The sequence below is a fragment of the Nicotiana tabacum genome, chromosome 13 (genome assembly GCF_000715075.1).
Source record: "Nicotiana tabacum cultivar K326 chromosome 13, ASM71507v2, whole genome shotgun sequence".
NCBI classification, from domain to species: Eukaryota; Viridiplantae; Streptophyta; class Magnoliopsida; order Solanales; family Solanaceae; genus Nicotiana; species Nicotiana tabacum.
Window position 1 is genome coordinate 22,162,935 of NC_134092.1, and position 15,792 is coordinate 22,178,726.

At 39.9% G+C, this 15,792-nt stretch overlaps 1 protein-coding gene across 1 annotated transcript; it reads left to right on the forward strand.

Moving 5' to 3' along the window:
• Nucleotides 1-3,783: 3,783 nt before the first annotated feature.
• LOC107822641 (phosphoenolpyruvate carboxylase kinase 2-like) lies at nucleotides 3,784-6,346 on the forward strand. Its single transcript, XM_016649184.2, has 3 exons — nucleotides 3,784-4,264; nucleotides 5,034-5,388; nucleotides 5,958-6,346. Exons 1-3 carry the CDS (start codon nucleotides 3,836-3,838, stop codon nucleotides 6,014-6,016), a joined length of 843 nt encoding a protein of 280 aa, XP_016504670.1. The 5' UTR covers nucleotides 3,784-3,835; the 3' UTR covers nucleotides 6,017-6,346.
• Nucleotides 6,347-15,792: the final 9,446 nt, after the last annotated feature.

Consider the following 15,792-nt stretch of genomic DNA (forward strand, 5'->3'; position numbering starts at 1 on the left):
ATCCTTAGTTCACTAGTTGTAATCTGCTCGCTAATTACTACTCCCTCCGTTTCAATTTATATGAACCTATTTCCTTTTTAGTCCGTGCCAAAAAGAATGACTTCTTTCCCTATTTGAAAACAATTAACCTTTATGCAATAATTTATAGCCACACAAAATATAGGTGCATCATTTTACACCACAAGTTCAAAAGTCTTTTCTCTTTTCTTAAACTCTGTGCCCAGTCAAATGAGTTTACATAAATTAAAACGGAGGGAGTATGTTTTTTTACTCACCCTTCTTTTCTTTAAAGATTTTGAAATCCAGAACTTAGTGAAAAGCAGCTCTATTTCTAAAGGAAAAATCAGATTTCAACTTTGTTTTCTCAAAAGAAAAATCAGAACTTTAGAAAATCGTCGCCTTTAAGGAATTTCCAGCAAATGGCCCTTTCTTTGAAAATCCTTCGAATTTAAGGTAAATTCTAGATATGCTTTCTCACAAACATCCTTTAGGTATTATGTAAATAACCATCCCCCCCCCCCCCTTCCCCCCCAATCAAGTGTTTACATAACTCAATCTTTTTTTATAAAATTTAGACCACTTATGTACCAATTTCAAAACTTTTTTAACATCTCTTATGAACTCTTTCATAAATTCATATCCCTTAAGACTCCGTATTCTTTTTATCAATATCATTCTTAGGTGTATAGTAAGCAGCCTTCCTTATTATTAATCAAAGCTTTTTACAAATAATTGATCACAAACTTAGTCTAAATCCTATGGAGCTACCTCAGGTAGATTTTAAGGGGTGTCTAATACCTTCCCCTTAGAAGAACAAGAACCCTTACTCATAATCTCACCGGTTAGAAGACCAATAAAGAACATGACTTAGCAACTAAATAGGTACCCTAGTATACCTTTAAATATTAGGTGGCGACTCTCTTTCATCAACAACAGAGAAACCACAAGTTGAATCCTGTCTTTACTAGTGCAAAATAGGGTGCAACATACCCACTGGTCCAAGCCTTCAACCCTAGGTGGTGTCCACCGAGTTGCTGAAATAAGTGATAGAAGAGGGACCAGTAACAGCATGAGGCGATCTTTAACTAGAAGAAAAGACAAACGATGAACTTACGAGTACGATTCCATAATTTCGAAAAGGATGGAGTCGTAGCCGGAATGATATCCCTGGTGAACACTACAACGAACTGTTCCATCCACCTACGGTTGTTGTCATCATCTATGCTAGTTAGAAAAGCATGGTGGCTACATTTTTTGATATTTATCATTCCCCCGCGAAAAATCTTGTGGGAATAAAGGTTCATTAATCGAGCCAAGGATAGCTCTTCTCTCGTCTCATGGCATAGACGCCGAAGATAGGCGACTGTCTTCCACACAAAAGGACTTACCTATGCCAGGAACACCTGGTTACGGATGTAGAGCTCCACGATAATGGAGTCAAGCTCCCCGCTCAAGGAGAACGGTCCCAAAGTGAAGGGATACGTGTAAAAATACGTGAAACCCTTCTTGGGTAAGGATATTCGCTCTGCTTGGTTAGGAGAGATGATGTTTAAATCATGGCAACGACAGTCTTCCTTCACAGCAGGAATGCTGGAAGGACGGATGGAAGAAGGATACACGCCAATAACCCATGTGCGAGGGTTAGCGGAAGGATACTTCTCTTCGAAGTCCTTAGTTGTGATAAGTTTCCTTGGAATAATGGTGCTCACCGTGGGAGGAGTAGCATCATCAACACTATTTTTGTTCTTTGAGGAACCGGGATTTCTGGAAGAAGAGGTCATTGTTATCAGAAGAGAGAGAAGGATTTTTTCTGAAGAAAAAGATTAGAGAAAGTTGAAGACAAGTATGAGTTGAGTCAAGAGAGTTTGAGACAGTTTAAAAAATTATGAAGTGTAAATAGAGAAGTTTGATGTGTATAAGTAAAAGAATAGTCGGCTAAAATCGTGGCCATAATTACCTCGATAACCGGCAAAAGTATTGTTGAATCCTGGGATGACGCGCATCCGAGGCATTAAATGTAGAGAGACGTGAGTCTAATCAATCGTCAAAAATGTTTCAGAGGGGGTCAGGGAATTTCCCGCCAAGAAAGGTATCTTTACCAACTTTCCGATGACACAAGGCTATGCCACCGGAAAGCAGGAGGACTATCTGCATAGGGTAAAATATGTTCATATTTAATGCTCGCATGATAAAGCGATACGTGGAGCCGAAGACAGAAGACAATAAGGGCTGAAGGCAATGATCTTGTTTGTTACCTAAGGAAATGGTATTCACAAATGTGAATTAAATGTCTACCATCCGGTAGCATTTAATGGGGAATATTCTATAGCATTAAGTACGTGGTCTGTTATAGTGAATATGTCATTCACTGCCTACCGTTACATATTCTTCCATAGCCCTCATAATTATCATTTAAGAGGGGTTTGATCCTAGGACTTTATTCCCTAGGTGCAACTATAAATAGTGAGCTCTACAACCATTGTAAAGAGATGATTTTTCGGACAAGCTAATACTATACTCTGCTCAAAAGCTTAATACTATTTTATCCTTTTGTTTAATTATATTGTTCTTACTACCTCCGGAAGCTCTGCTCCTGGAACCAAGATTTCTGCCGTTTTATCTCGATTTCAAGGCTAAGTCTTACATTCTTGTCTAATTTATTTATCATTTTAGGATCAAATCGATTCACTCGTCTTTAAACCACGTATAAATTCAATTGTACCGTTTTACGGATAAACACTTCTGTCACTATAAAATAAGAAAGGGAAAAGGTGTACGTTTTCACATACCTTACCTTCAATTTAACCCTTAAAACATATTAACGCCATATCAAAAAATAAATTTCAAATTGTTATGTTGAAGTAGCTTTTTCCAAAAAAATTCTACAACAAAGATATATTTTGGAAAAAAGAAGAAAAAGAACAAAAAAGGTAAACTTTTATAAAAATTAACATAAATGTTCTCTTGAGAATTATCTTTTGCAAAAAGTAAAGCGATGCATACATTTTTTCATAAATTTATTTTCAGAAATTATTTGCAAATCTAGTTTTCTTTGTTTAAATTGAACCTAGACGTAATTCAAACGGAACTTAACATGATTTTTCTTTTCATCAATTAACATAAGTTGGTGGAGTGAAATTATCTTTTTCTCGCATCAATCAGAAAAGTTCATTTCTAAATACAGTACTTGTAGGAATCATATGTTGTATTATCTCCTAATAATATTTGCCAATTTTTATCATCTAAAAGTTTTATCCTTCCTTTTTTTCCACCTCCCAACTAATAAGGAGGATCCAATTGAGTTACTATACAATAAGAATTAATGATCAAGACTAATTTTACGGACTAATTGTTATATTCTACCCTAATTTTCCTCTTTTATTTGAATTTGAAAATAATATCCTAATTAATTTTTTGCTAAATAAGATTAGCAGATTTTTTTGTTTAGCCACAAAATTTAATTTATCCGTCAGTAATTCATATTTTTAGTAGTGTTTAGGTTAAGAAATTTGACTAAAAACTGAATTTGAGTAAGAAAGAATACTAGCGTATATAGTGTTGAACTTGTTAGCGTAATAATTTTGTGGTATTAGAATATATTACTACTATACAGATAAAAAATTAATATTAAATCTTGCTCAAATAAAATAAAAATGTGAGAATGACCTGAATCTCTGTCTTTCAAGTACACCCTACCCTACCTGCGAATATTCTCCTAATTCTATTCTACTTCGGTTTTCTTATTTCCTGCTCTCTTCTTCTTCTCTTATAAATACATTACAACTCTTCTAAACAAAACCTACAAAAACTCCCCATATCAACTTCAACAAAAAACATGTTTGAAACCTTAAAAACTGACTTCCAAATTAGTGAAGAAATTGGCCGTGGTAAATTCGGTACAATATACCGTTGTACATCCAAATTAACTAGTCAAATTTTCGCCTGTAAAACCATTCAAAAAACACTTCTTCTTGATTCCACAGACCGTGAATGTCTAAACAAAGAGCCCAAAATTCTGCAACTTCTGAGTGGAAATTCCAATATTCTTCAAATATATAAGGTTTATGAAGATGATAATTATCTTCATATAGTAACAGAACTCTGCTCTAGCGATGATCTTTACGAGAGGTTATCTAATGGACTATTTTCTGAGAAAGCTGCTGCTGTTATTTTAAGGCAATTGGTTTCAGCAATTAATTATTGTCACAAAATGGGAGTGGCACATCGTGATATAAAACCAGATAACATCTTGTTTGATTCCCAGGTAAAACATGTTTCCATGTTTTTTTTATTCTTACGTTACAATCACTTTTCTTTTTAATTCCCAATTTCTTTTATTTTTAGCTGTTCGTGTTTTTTTCCTATTGTTACTAGTACACGTAGGAAGGAGAGCCTACTAGCAACGTAAAATTATCTTCGTATAAACTATAGGTCATGGGTTCGAACCGTTGAATCAACCACTAATGCTTGTCTTAGGGTAGGTTGTCTACATCACACCCCTCGTGGGCGGCCCTTCCCCGAACCATGCGTTGTGCACCTGACTGCCGTTATATACTAGTACACGCAGACCTCTACAAATTAGTTGGGATTAAAATTTAGTCATGTTAATAGGCAGTAACTGGATTCGATCGAACCTGCACAATATAGGCTAGGTCCGCTTATGGTTTATTTTGGATTTACTGCTCATTAGGAATCTTTTAGTCGTGCGTCAATAAAAAAAAAAAAGAGAAACTTTAATGCTATAAAAATTAATTAATTTTATAATGTTAGACTTGACAGGCTTAAATAGTAGCTAACAAGTCGCTAGTGGAACGTTTGGACTAATCACAATTCATCACCATCTTGCCCACTTACAAGTGTAAGCAAAATGGATGATAAGGATTCATAAAATGGTCCCTAACGTGCTTTGTATTGAAGCGTAGGTGTTGTTTACTGTTTGTACTTGCTTCTTATTATCTCATTCTCAAGTTTTTAAGACAAATTATATTCTTTAATTGTATTAACTAAAATTATAGCTTTTGTTTCTGCAACAGGATAATTTGAAGCTAGCTGATTTTGGATATGCAGAATGGTTTGTGGGGAACGAGAGAAAGATGATGAAAGGGTTGGTAGGGACACCGTACTATGTTGCCCCAGAAGTTTTATTAGGCAGAGAATATAATGAGAAAGTGGATATATGGAGTGCAGGTGTTATGTTGTACATTATGCTTTCTGGGGTTGCACCTTTCTGTGGTGACACTACAAAAGAAATTTTTGAAGCAGTTCTAAGGGGAAATTTGAGGTTTCCGACTAGGATTTTTGGGTCAGTTTCAACTGAAATCAAGGATTTGCTGAGAAAGATGATATGTAAAGATGTTTCTAGGCGATTTTCTGCAGAGCAAGTACTGAGTAAGTTGATTTTTCTCGCTCAAAATTAAGCCCTTTGATTTTGATGGATTCTTTTTTGTTTTCCTTTCTATGCAACCTTTAAAAATTTTGCAAATAGGTGTGATTTATTTTTCTGGTGTAACGTACAACAGTGACATGATTGAACCAAATTATTAACTGAAGGCATATTAAGATCATTGAGGGGAGCCTTTGCGTAACTGGTGTCACGGATTCGAGCCGTGGTAATAGCCTCTTGCAGAAATGCAGGGTAAGGTTGCGTAGAATAGACTCTTGTGCTCCGGTACTTCTTTGGACCCCATACATAGCGGGAGCTTAATAAACCGAGTTACCCTTTTTATATTAAGATCATTTCACATAGTTCAGGGACGTATATGACCCTTTTTTCCTTTATAAAAGATAAATATCCATAAAAATAAGATGAACGACTTGTTAAAATATAAGGATGGTGTAAAGTGTTTTAGACTGCATTGTATATAAGTTAAATCATTTCGCCTTTTGTTTAGCATTCCCTTTACCTTTATTTTTTCCGTAGTTTACATCTGATCTTGAAATTTTTTCGTTAAATGCAGGGCATCCATGGATCATTAATGGCGGAGAAACAAGATCAATGGCTGATAGTAGGAATTGAACCAACAACCTCGTAAAGATTTTGAACCCTCTTGACTATTGAGCTATGGTTTTGGATTGTGGCAAGAGGATTTAAAATATAATATATAGAGACACAAAACGAATTTTGTCTTATATGTACAATATAATTTTCCGGTGAAAGGAGTTGTGAACCCCTTCCGCCCCTGGTTGTGCCGTACATACACTTGGGACCTTTGCCGTTTGAGGTGTGAAATTTACCTTTTTAGTTCTTGATTTTGCCTTGTAGAGGGAAATCAAGAATCTGAGACTGTAAATATATGCGGATAATGAGTTCTTCCTATATGTGCAAATGAAATAAAAAGTTAAGCTATCAAGAAGGAATCCCTTGTGCTTATTTAGAGTTTTGTTTATAAAACAGCATATGTATAAAGTTTGTTGCTTATCTTATATGAATATTTATGTTAACTGCATATTTGATGTCTGGAATCAGTACTGGAGAAATGTGTTTCTTGATTAGTTTGGAATATTTATCAAAGGCATTTGGAAATTTTAAGGGGGTATATTGTTAGCATATGCTTTAGAATTTAGCTTTTTTGATTAAGCAGCAATTAAAGAACTAGAAGACGGTTCCAAATTAATTATTTGTACTTACAGTAAATGCTCTAATACATATGCATCTGTATCAAAACTACTTGATCCGGACGAATCCATAACTAACGCTTTACTTTTGCCCTTGAGCTAAACCCGTGCCATGTGGTTGGTCACACTAAGAATAGATATTGAAATAAAAAGATGGTTCCAAAGCCATAGATGAAATGTTCAGTAGCTTATCAAACTAAGTCATGTGACACTGTTACGAAATTATCTAAGCTGGACCACCCTTTTATACCCTTATGTCAGCTGAAAATTATGCATCCAATTGCGTTGAATAATTGGTCTGTTTCACTTTATTGACCACTTTATATTAATATAAAAAGGACAATCTCGTGCATTAAGCTCCTGCTATGTACGGGATTCGGGGAATGACCGGACCGCAAAATTCTATCAATACAACGACCACTTTATATTGATATAAAGGAATAATTTATCGAGGAATGATGGAACATAAACAAAAAAGTTATTTGAAATGGTTACCACATGTTATATGGGGGAAGGAAGGGAAGCCTTTTAGTAATAAAATTTATAAATTACGAGTTCGAATCGTGAAATTAATTATTAATATTTGTATTAGGGTAAGCTGCTACATAACATTCCTTTGAGGTGTGATTCTTTCCCCGATCTTGCGTGAATATGAAATGCTTCATGCACCCAGAGGTGGAACCAAGATTTTTACGCTATAGGGCACCATTATTTTTTTATCAGTTTCTCTTAAATGCTTTTAGTTTTCAAGGTGTCAAGTTTTTTATACATTAATTTTTTAAGGATACTTACATACGTATAGAAAATTTCTGTCAAAGTTTACGGGGTCCAATGACCGCTCAATAGTACAAGTAGGTCCGCCTCTACGTGCACCCGACCGCTCTTTACTGCATATATGGGATAAATGAGGATAAATACTTACTCACTATCTATATTTACACCAAATTAAAGAATTTAAACTTAGCAATTAAAGTGAAAAGAAGGAAGTATTAGTGCCACTTGGAATTTTGTTTAGAGGACCAAATGTATAAAGGTGCTATTTTATTTTATTTTTATAATCTTTACGTTTCCTTTATATATATTTTTATCCGGAATCACTGCTGCTTTACAGATACGATTCTTTAAATAATGAGATTTGACTTTACATGCAACTCAATGGAAATATATATAAAGCATCTGGGTTAATCCCCTTTATCTCTTCTTTATTGATGTGAAATATGCCAGAAATTTAAATGTGTTTCTACTTTCTTGAGCTCTAAATATGTAATAAATTAAGCTTGCATTCCTTGGAATATTTAAGGGGGTATATTATAAGTAGGGATATATAAAGAAAACCGATAAATCGCACCAAATCTATAATTCGAGTCAAATCGGAAAAAAAAACCCGATGTGGTTTGGTATTGGAAAATAAAACCCGGCCATAATTGGTTTGGTTTGGTTTTAACTAAAAAAAAGTCAAACCGAAACCAAACCAACCCGATAGTATATATAATTTTTAAAAATATTTTATACATATAAATATTTATTGTAATATAATTTATAAATATTTCTTAAACTTTTTCACTATTTTATCTTTTAACGTATTATTTTAAGTTTACACTTAACATTCTTGAATGGTAAATAAATTGTATAGCCCATAAATCTAGTAACTCAGACAAAGTTCAAATCAATACTAATGCTAACAAAAGAAATTCAATTCAATACTAGCAATGACGAAAGAGTTGGATAATTATTTTAGTTTTACATTGTTTATAATGAAAAAGCATAACTTAGTTTATCTTTTTCTTTAGTGCTTAGTTATGTAATTAATATTAGTACTTATTAGCTATACTTATTTTAGCATGACCTATATAATATTTTTAGATTATGTTAATTTTCATTATGGCTTATTAATTAGCAATATTTATTTTATGTGATTTTATTATTTTATCTTTGTTATTGAATATTTTAGTATAATGCATGACTTATCTCATATTATTGTGTTAGTTTTTTGGAAAACATATTATATAGTGGTATTTTACTAGGACTTAAGAAATATTTAGAGCACAAGTTACATATTTTATGCTATGAACACTTTACCGGAAAAAAAACCCGAAAAAAAAAATCGAAAAACTCGAGAAAAACCGAGATTAAAATACCCGACACCATTGGTTTGATTTGATAATTGAAAAATCCGAACCAACCCGACATATATACACCCCTAATTATAAGCATATGCTTTATTTGGAATTTAACTTTCTTGAAGAAGAATGAGAAAGGCAAAAGGACCAAGAGTATGGTTGATTGTACTAATCCATGATTTAAAGTTTATGTGTTTGGGAAATTTAATTTTTTTGAGTTGTTGAGTTATAAATTAATAATTTGTACATAGTTGATAAATTTCATAAAACAAATACCAAGTTTAGATCAAAGCTCTGGATTTGTTTAGCATGTTGGGGTGGAGAAAGAAAGCAACAGTTAGAAGGAACTGTATGTGAAGTTATTGACTGTCTAACCAAAGTATACAAAGAATTTAATATTTTATTTAAAAAGTAAAGATACAAATTTTGGGAATGGTAAACAGAAAAGGGAAAATTAGACATGACATGTGGTAATTCAAGTCGTGTTCTAGAGTACAAAGAGATAGAGAGAGGGGGAAATAGAATTGGTCTAAATATATAGATCAGACCTTATTGAAAACGACATAAAGCACGAATATTAGATTATGGAAAGATTTGTAACAGAAACAAAAGTGAATTAAAAACTAAATCCACATTAACTTCGAAAACAGTTTTTGAGCCGGGATATATCGGAAACAACCTTTATTCTTTCATAAAGTATGAGTAAGGTCTGCGTACACACTACCCTCCTCAAGCCCCACATGCAGAATTGCAATGAATTTGTTGTTGTTGTTAGTTGTTACATTAACTTCGAAAACACAAAAACAAAAACAAGAGGAAAGCAAAACATTTGTTTTTCTTCAGTCCATACGAGTGAGAGTACAATTGGGTAGAATTCCAAGTTGTGTTTCCTATATTTCCAAAGGTGTTTCACAGTGTTTATATTTGGCATCCTCCACCTGATTTATGGGAAAGATGGAAAACTAACTATTGATACTCAACATTTTCAAACAAAATATTTTGGTAAAAAGATGGTTTACTTTTGTTGCTAAAAGTCAGTTTATAGTAACTTTTAACTTTTGGATGATGAAAGAGCACTCCTTAAATCACCAAATACTTTCACTTTCTTATATACCAACCAAACATATTTAACAGGCTGAAATTTAACCAAAGTTTTTTTTAAAAAAAATTACTCGACATCTCACTCTGATGCAAGACTATCTTTCTGTAACAACTATAACCTATAGTTGTGTGTGTGGGCGCGCACACACATTTATGCCCGATACGTATGTGATGTCATGGGCGGCTTTCCAGCCATGCCCCATGATCCCTTGGACGCGCCCCGTGGCGTCCTGGCCAGCCTCCCAACGCCCGTCGCCACGGTCGGCCCCGTGGTCTCGGCAGCTCCAAGTGACAAGCGCGCATGTGCCTCTGTCGCCCCACCGATAGCCATCGCCAGCGCCCAGCCACAGGCAAAAGCCAACAGCGCCGCGCGCGCAGACCCTGATGCTAAAGACAAAGTTGCTGCCAACGGACTTGCTGCTGCTTTGTAGAAGACTAAGTCCTTTTCATTGTAAATATAGAGTAGTTTTGCTGCATTTTCTTTAAGTGTGATTTTTCAGCTTTCATAGGTCTAGTCATGTAACTTTGGTTTATTTTTTTTAAGCATTATTAAGGGGGACCAAGCAATCAAAACTTTCAAGCAAGCAAACAATTCTCTGTACTGGTGTCTCTCCCCCCGACACCGTCTTGTTTTCTGTAATAGCTTTCATTCAATGCAATCAAGCTTTCTTTCATTCTCAATTCTCTTTTCTGCTCTCTTTCAATTGCTCATGACATTGGTTTTCCCGTACGGCACTGACAATCTAGTCTAGCGTACGGAGGGGACCTCAGTTGGCGGACAGCAACCGTACTGACATCGGTTGCCTAGCCTTACGTCGCCCTTCCAAGGAACTTCAGGAAGGCGCCGCGTAACAGTTGGTATCAGAGCCTAGGCTCGACATCGGACGAGGGATCACATTGCAATTACCACCATTTCTGACCATGGTGAATTATGGGGATCGCATCGCGACCCTTGAGGGAACGGTTGACGCATTACGGCCCATCGTGGAAATGGTGCCCGATCTAAAAACCAGCCTAGTGCAAAGGTTGGACGACCTGGACCGCAGACTCATCCAGGCCGAAGTTGACATAGAAAACATCAGCCGCGACTCTGAAGGAGACCGGCAAACAGCAGCCACAGAGGCAGCTGAAATTTTTGGTAAATTTGAGGTCCTCCAGCAGGAGCGTGCCGAGGATTTAGCCAACAGGGAACAAGAGGCAGACAGGGTGACTGCCATGCAACAAACCATTGACAACTTGACAGGCCAGCTCAATGTTGTCAATGCTGCTTTACAAGGCCTACTTCGAGGAGGCGGAAACCAATTTGGGGGTGGTGTGAACCTCGCCCCCATGGCACAAAAGCTGAAAATTCCTGAGCCAAAGCCATACAGTGGAGCTCGGAATGCCAAAGAAGTGGAAAATTTCATTTTCGACATCGAGCAATACTTCGATGCCGTGGGAAGCCTGGAAGAAGCTAAGAAGGTAGCAACTGCTGCCATGTATCTTCAGGGTGATGCCAAACTCTGGTGGCGGGTGAAGTACGAAGCCATCAAGGCAGGTGAAGATGCCCTCGACACATGGGCGGAACTGAAGGCAGCCATACGCCTACAGTTCTTCCCCGAAAATGTTGAGTACAATGCCAGGAGAAAGTTGCGGGAGCTCCGCCAGACCAAATCAGTGCGAGATTACGTGCGGGAATTCTCCGCGCTCATGCTGAACATCCGTGACATGGGGGACAAAGACAAACTCTTCACCTTCCTGGAAGGGTTGAAACCTTATGCCCGGATGGAGTTGCAGAGACAAAGGGTAGACACGTTGCCTAAGGCAATCCAAGCAGCAGAGTGCCTTGGGGATTACCAAGTGGAAGCCCGGAAGGATAGGCCTCAACAGCCTGTCCGAGGAGGATACAAAGGGGGCCAACCAAACACTAGTGGCCCTAGCAGAAGTGGAGGAGACCGGAGTGCACCCAAATCCAAGACTCCCTCTTCCGGCAGTACTAGTGCTGCATCTAACAACAATGATCGGGGGAGGAAACCCCCCTCAGGATGTCGCCATTGCGGCGGACCACATTGGAATAATGAATGTCCACATGCACAGATGAATGCCCATCAAGCTTTTAAGGATGGGACGGATGACGACGCCGATGATGCGGACCAGACCGAGCCAGTAGGTGCATTCAATGCAATTGTTGGCTCCATTTCTGAGCCCTTAGCGGGTACCAGTGCCGGTATTCGCAAGAAGAAGGACCCCTGTCCAATTGCCAGGAAAGGAAATAAGAAGGCGAATTTGAGGACTCCTCCTCATCAAGAGAGGACCCTAATGTTCGTTGACATGAAGGTAAATGGCAAGCCCATTCGGGCAATGATAGACACAGGTGCCACCCACAACTACTTAGCCTCGACTCAGGTGGAGCGTCTTGGACTAGTCGTAGGAAAGGGCAAAGGTCGTGTGAAGGCTATCAACTCACCACCTCAACCAGTGGGTGGAATAGCCAAAGAAGTACCAGTGAAGCTTGGCCCTTATGAAGGAAAGTTCAACCTGCGCGTAGTGATCATAGATGACTTTGAGTTAATCGTGGGGTTGGAATTCCTGAAACAGACCAATACCATGCCCGCACCGTATGCAGACATGCTGATGATGATGGGGGCAAATGGGGCCAAGCCCTGCATTATTCCGTGCATTCCCATGAAGATGGCAGCCGAGAACATCTCGGCCTTGCAGTTGAAGAAGGGGGTAAAAAGACATGAACCCACGTTCCTGGCTACCCTCTGCATGGAAGATATAGAACGCTCCTCGGGTCCCATTCCTGCACCCGTGAAGGAGTTACTTCTGGAATTTGAAGACATCATGCCACAAGACATGCCAAAGCGTCTTCCGCCTAGGCGAACTGTGGACCATGAGATTGAGTTGGTGCCGGGTGCGAAGCCACCTGCCCGGGCGCCATACAGAATGTCACAACCCGAACTCGCCGAGCTTCGGAGACAATTGACGGAAATGCTAGACACAGGGATCATTGTGCCCTCTAAGTCCCCATACGGGTCCCCTGTGCTATTCCAAAAGAAACATGATGGTAGTTTGCGACTCTGCGTGGATTACCGGGCTCTAAACAAAATCACCGTGAAAAACAAGTACCCTATTCCGCTAATGGCAGACTTGTTTGATAGACTGGGTGGTGCGACGGTATTCACCAAAATAGACCTGAGGACAGGTTATTGGCAAGTTCGGATTGCCGATGGTGATGAGCACAAGACGACCTGTGTGACAAGATATGGGTCGTACGACTTCCTGGTTATGCCATTTGGCTTGACTAACGCGCCAGCCACATTTTGCACCTTGATGAACCAAGTCTTCCGAGAATACATTGATGAATTCGTCGTGGTTTATTTGGATGACATTGTGGTATATAGCCAGACACTAGAAGAACACCTGGAGCATTTGCGGAAGGTCCTAGCCCGATTGCGGGAGCACGAACTATATGCGAAGCTATCCAAGTGCTCCTTTGCTCAGAAACAAATTGACTTCCTCGGACATGTCATCGAGGAAGGGAGGATCAAGATGGACCAGCAGAAGATTCAGGCCATTACAGAATGGCCGCCTCCTAAGGATATACATGCCTTGAGGTCGTTCCTTGGCCTATGCAACTTCTATCGGCGGTTTGTGAAAAGTTACTCCCTCATTGCAGTGCCGCTGACAGAACTTCTCAAGAAGGCCACCCCGTGGGATTGGGGCCCCAAGCGGGCAAAGGCCTTCGACGCATTGAAGATGGCTATGTCCAGTAGCCCAGTCTTGGCCCTCCCTGACTTGGCCAAGCCATTCGAAGTGCAAACGGATGCCTCCGACTATGCACTTGGTGGAGTATTGCTACAAGAAGGGCATCCCGTAGCGTACGAGAGCCGGAAACTGAAGGATGCAGAGCGACGCTATGCCGCCCATGAGAAAGAATTATTGGCTGTCGTTCATTGCTTACGCCTTTGGAGGCATTATCTACTGGGAGCCCCATTCGTGGTCAAGACAGACAATACAGCCGTTAGCCATTTCATGACCCAGCCAAAGCTGAATGGACGACAGGCTAGGTGGCAGGAACTCCTAGCGGAATTTCACTTCAACCTGGAGTACCGAAGTGGAAAGACCAATCATGTTGCTGATGCACTCAGTCGGAGAGCTGATCTAGCATCGATGTGTGTTCTCGCTGCCCTAAAGGGAAGCGAAGTAACCACCACCATAAAAGACCAGATACAGGATCTACTCATCAAGGATCTTGCTGCACAGTATTTGGTTGATTTGGTAGGACAGGGCAAGACTCGCCAGTTCTACACCGAAGATGGGTTCCTGAAGGTGAAAGGGAACCGACTTTATGTCCCTAAAGGAGGAGATCTGCGACGGACTCTTCTTGCAGAATGCCACGATACTTTGTGGGCCGGTCATCCCGGCGAGGAACGCACCATGGCATTGCTTCGCCGTGCATATTATTGGCCTCAAATGGTCGATGACGTCGCTCAGTATGTGAAGACTTGTCTAGTATGCCAGAAAGATAAGTCAGACCGCTTGACACAGGCAGGGCTCTTGGAACCACTAGCTGTACCAAAAAGACCTTGGGAAAGCGTTTCCCTGGACTTCATCACCGGATTGCCCAAGGTCGGAGATCTCACAACTATCTTGGTTGTGGTGGATCGGTTTTCCAAGTATGCTACCTTTATAGCAGCCCCACAATATATATCAGCAGAAGATACAGCTCGACTATTCTTCTCTCATGTCGTCAAGTATTGGGGCTTACCTAAAGACATTGTTAGTGATCGCGACTCACGCTTCACTAGCAATTTTTGGACCCAACTCTTTAAGTGCCTCGGGTCAAAATTGAGTCATAGCTCAAGTTTTCATCCGCAATCTGATGGCCAGACGGAGCGATTCAATGGCATGCTAGAGGAATATCTCCGGCACTTTGTGACCGGATCGCAGAAGAATTGGGTGAAGCTTCTGGATGCTGCTCAACTGTGTTTCAATTCACAAAAGAGCTTTTGTTGGTACTTGAGCTCTTTTGTGAACCACACACAGTGAACGCACCAAACATGTCAAAATCTCCTCGGGCTGCCAGCTTCTCAAAAGAATGGAAGCAAAATTTGGAGATAGTGCGGAGCTATCTTGTCAAAGCCCAAAAGCGGATGAAGAGGCATGCTGATCAGAATCGCCGCTTTGTGGAATACCAGGTGGGAGACAAAGTGATGGTCAAAATCCCAAAGCGGTACTTGTTTGCAGGGGTCCATGACCCTCGCCTATTGCAAAAATATATTGGACCCTTGTCCATTGAAAGGCGCATTGGGAAAGTTGCATACCGGGTGGATACCCCAGCTTGGTGGAAAATCCATCCTGTTTTCCATGTCAGTCTCCTGAAACCTTTTCGGGAAGATGTGGAGGATCCTTCACGAAGCCAACTCACAATACCAAGTATTCGAGGCCCCAATTCAACCGGAAAAAGGCGTGCTGAAGCTATTCTTGATGATCGAGTGATTCACGCCTCAAGAAAAGATCACCAGGAGTTCTTGGTGAAATGGCAGGGATGTGATGCAGAGGAGAATACTTGGGAGAGGGGAACAAACCTCAAAGCCTACAAGAGCCTGATTGATGATTACCTTGCAAGGAAGGCGCCGAGGACGTCGCCAACTCAGGTGGGGGAGAATGTCATGGGCGGCTTTCCAGCCATGCCCCATGATCCCTTGGACGCGCCCCGTGGCGTCCTGGCCAGCCTCCCAACGCCCGTCGCCACGGTCGGCCCCGTGGTCTCGGCAGCTCCAAGTGACAAGCGCGCATGTGCCTCTGTCGCCCCACCGATAGCCATCGCCAGCGCCCAGCCACAGGCAAAAGCCAACAGCGCCGCGCGCGCAGACCCTGATGCTAAAGACAAAGTTGCTGCCAACGGACTTGCTGCTGCTTTGTAGAAGACTAAGTCCTTTTCATTGTAAATATAGAGTAGTTTTGCTGC

Coding starts and splice junctions, on each gene's coding strand:
- LOC107822641 (XM_016649184.2), top strand. CDS start 3,836: ATGTTTGAAACCTTAAAAACTGACTTCCAAATTAGTGAAGAAATTGGC. Junction 4,265..5,033: donor ACATCTTGTTTGATTCCCAG/GTAAAACATGTT, acceptor TTTCTGCAACAG/GATAATTTGAAGCTAGCTGA. Junction 5,389..5,957: donor TTCTGCAGAGCAAGTACTGA/GTAAGTTGATTT, acceptor CGTTAAATGCAG/GGCATCCATGGATCATTAAT.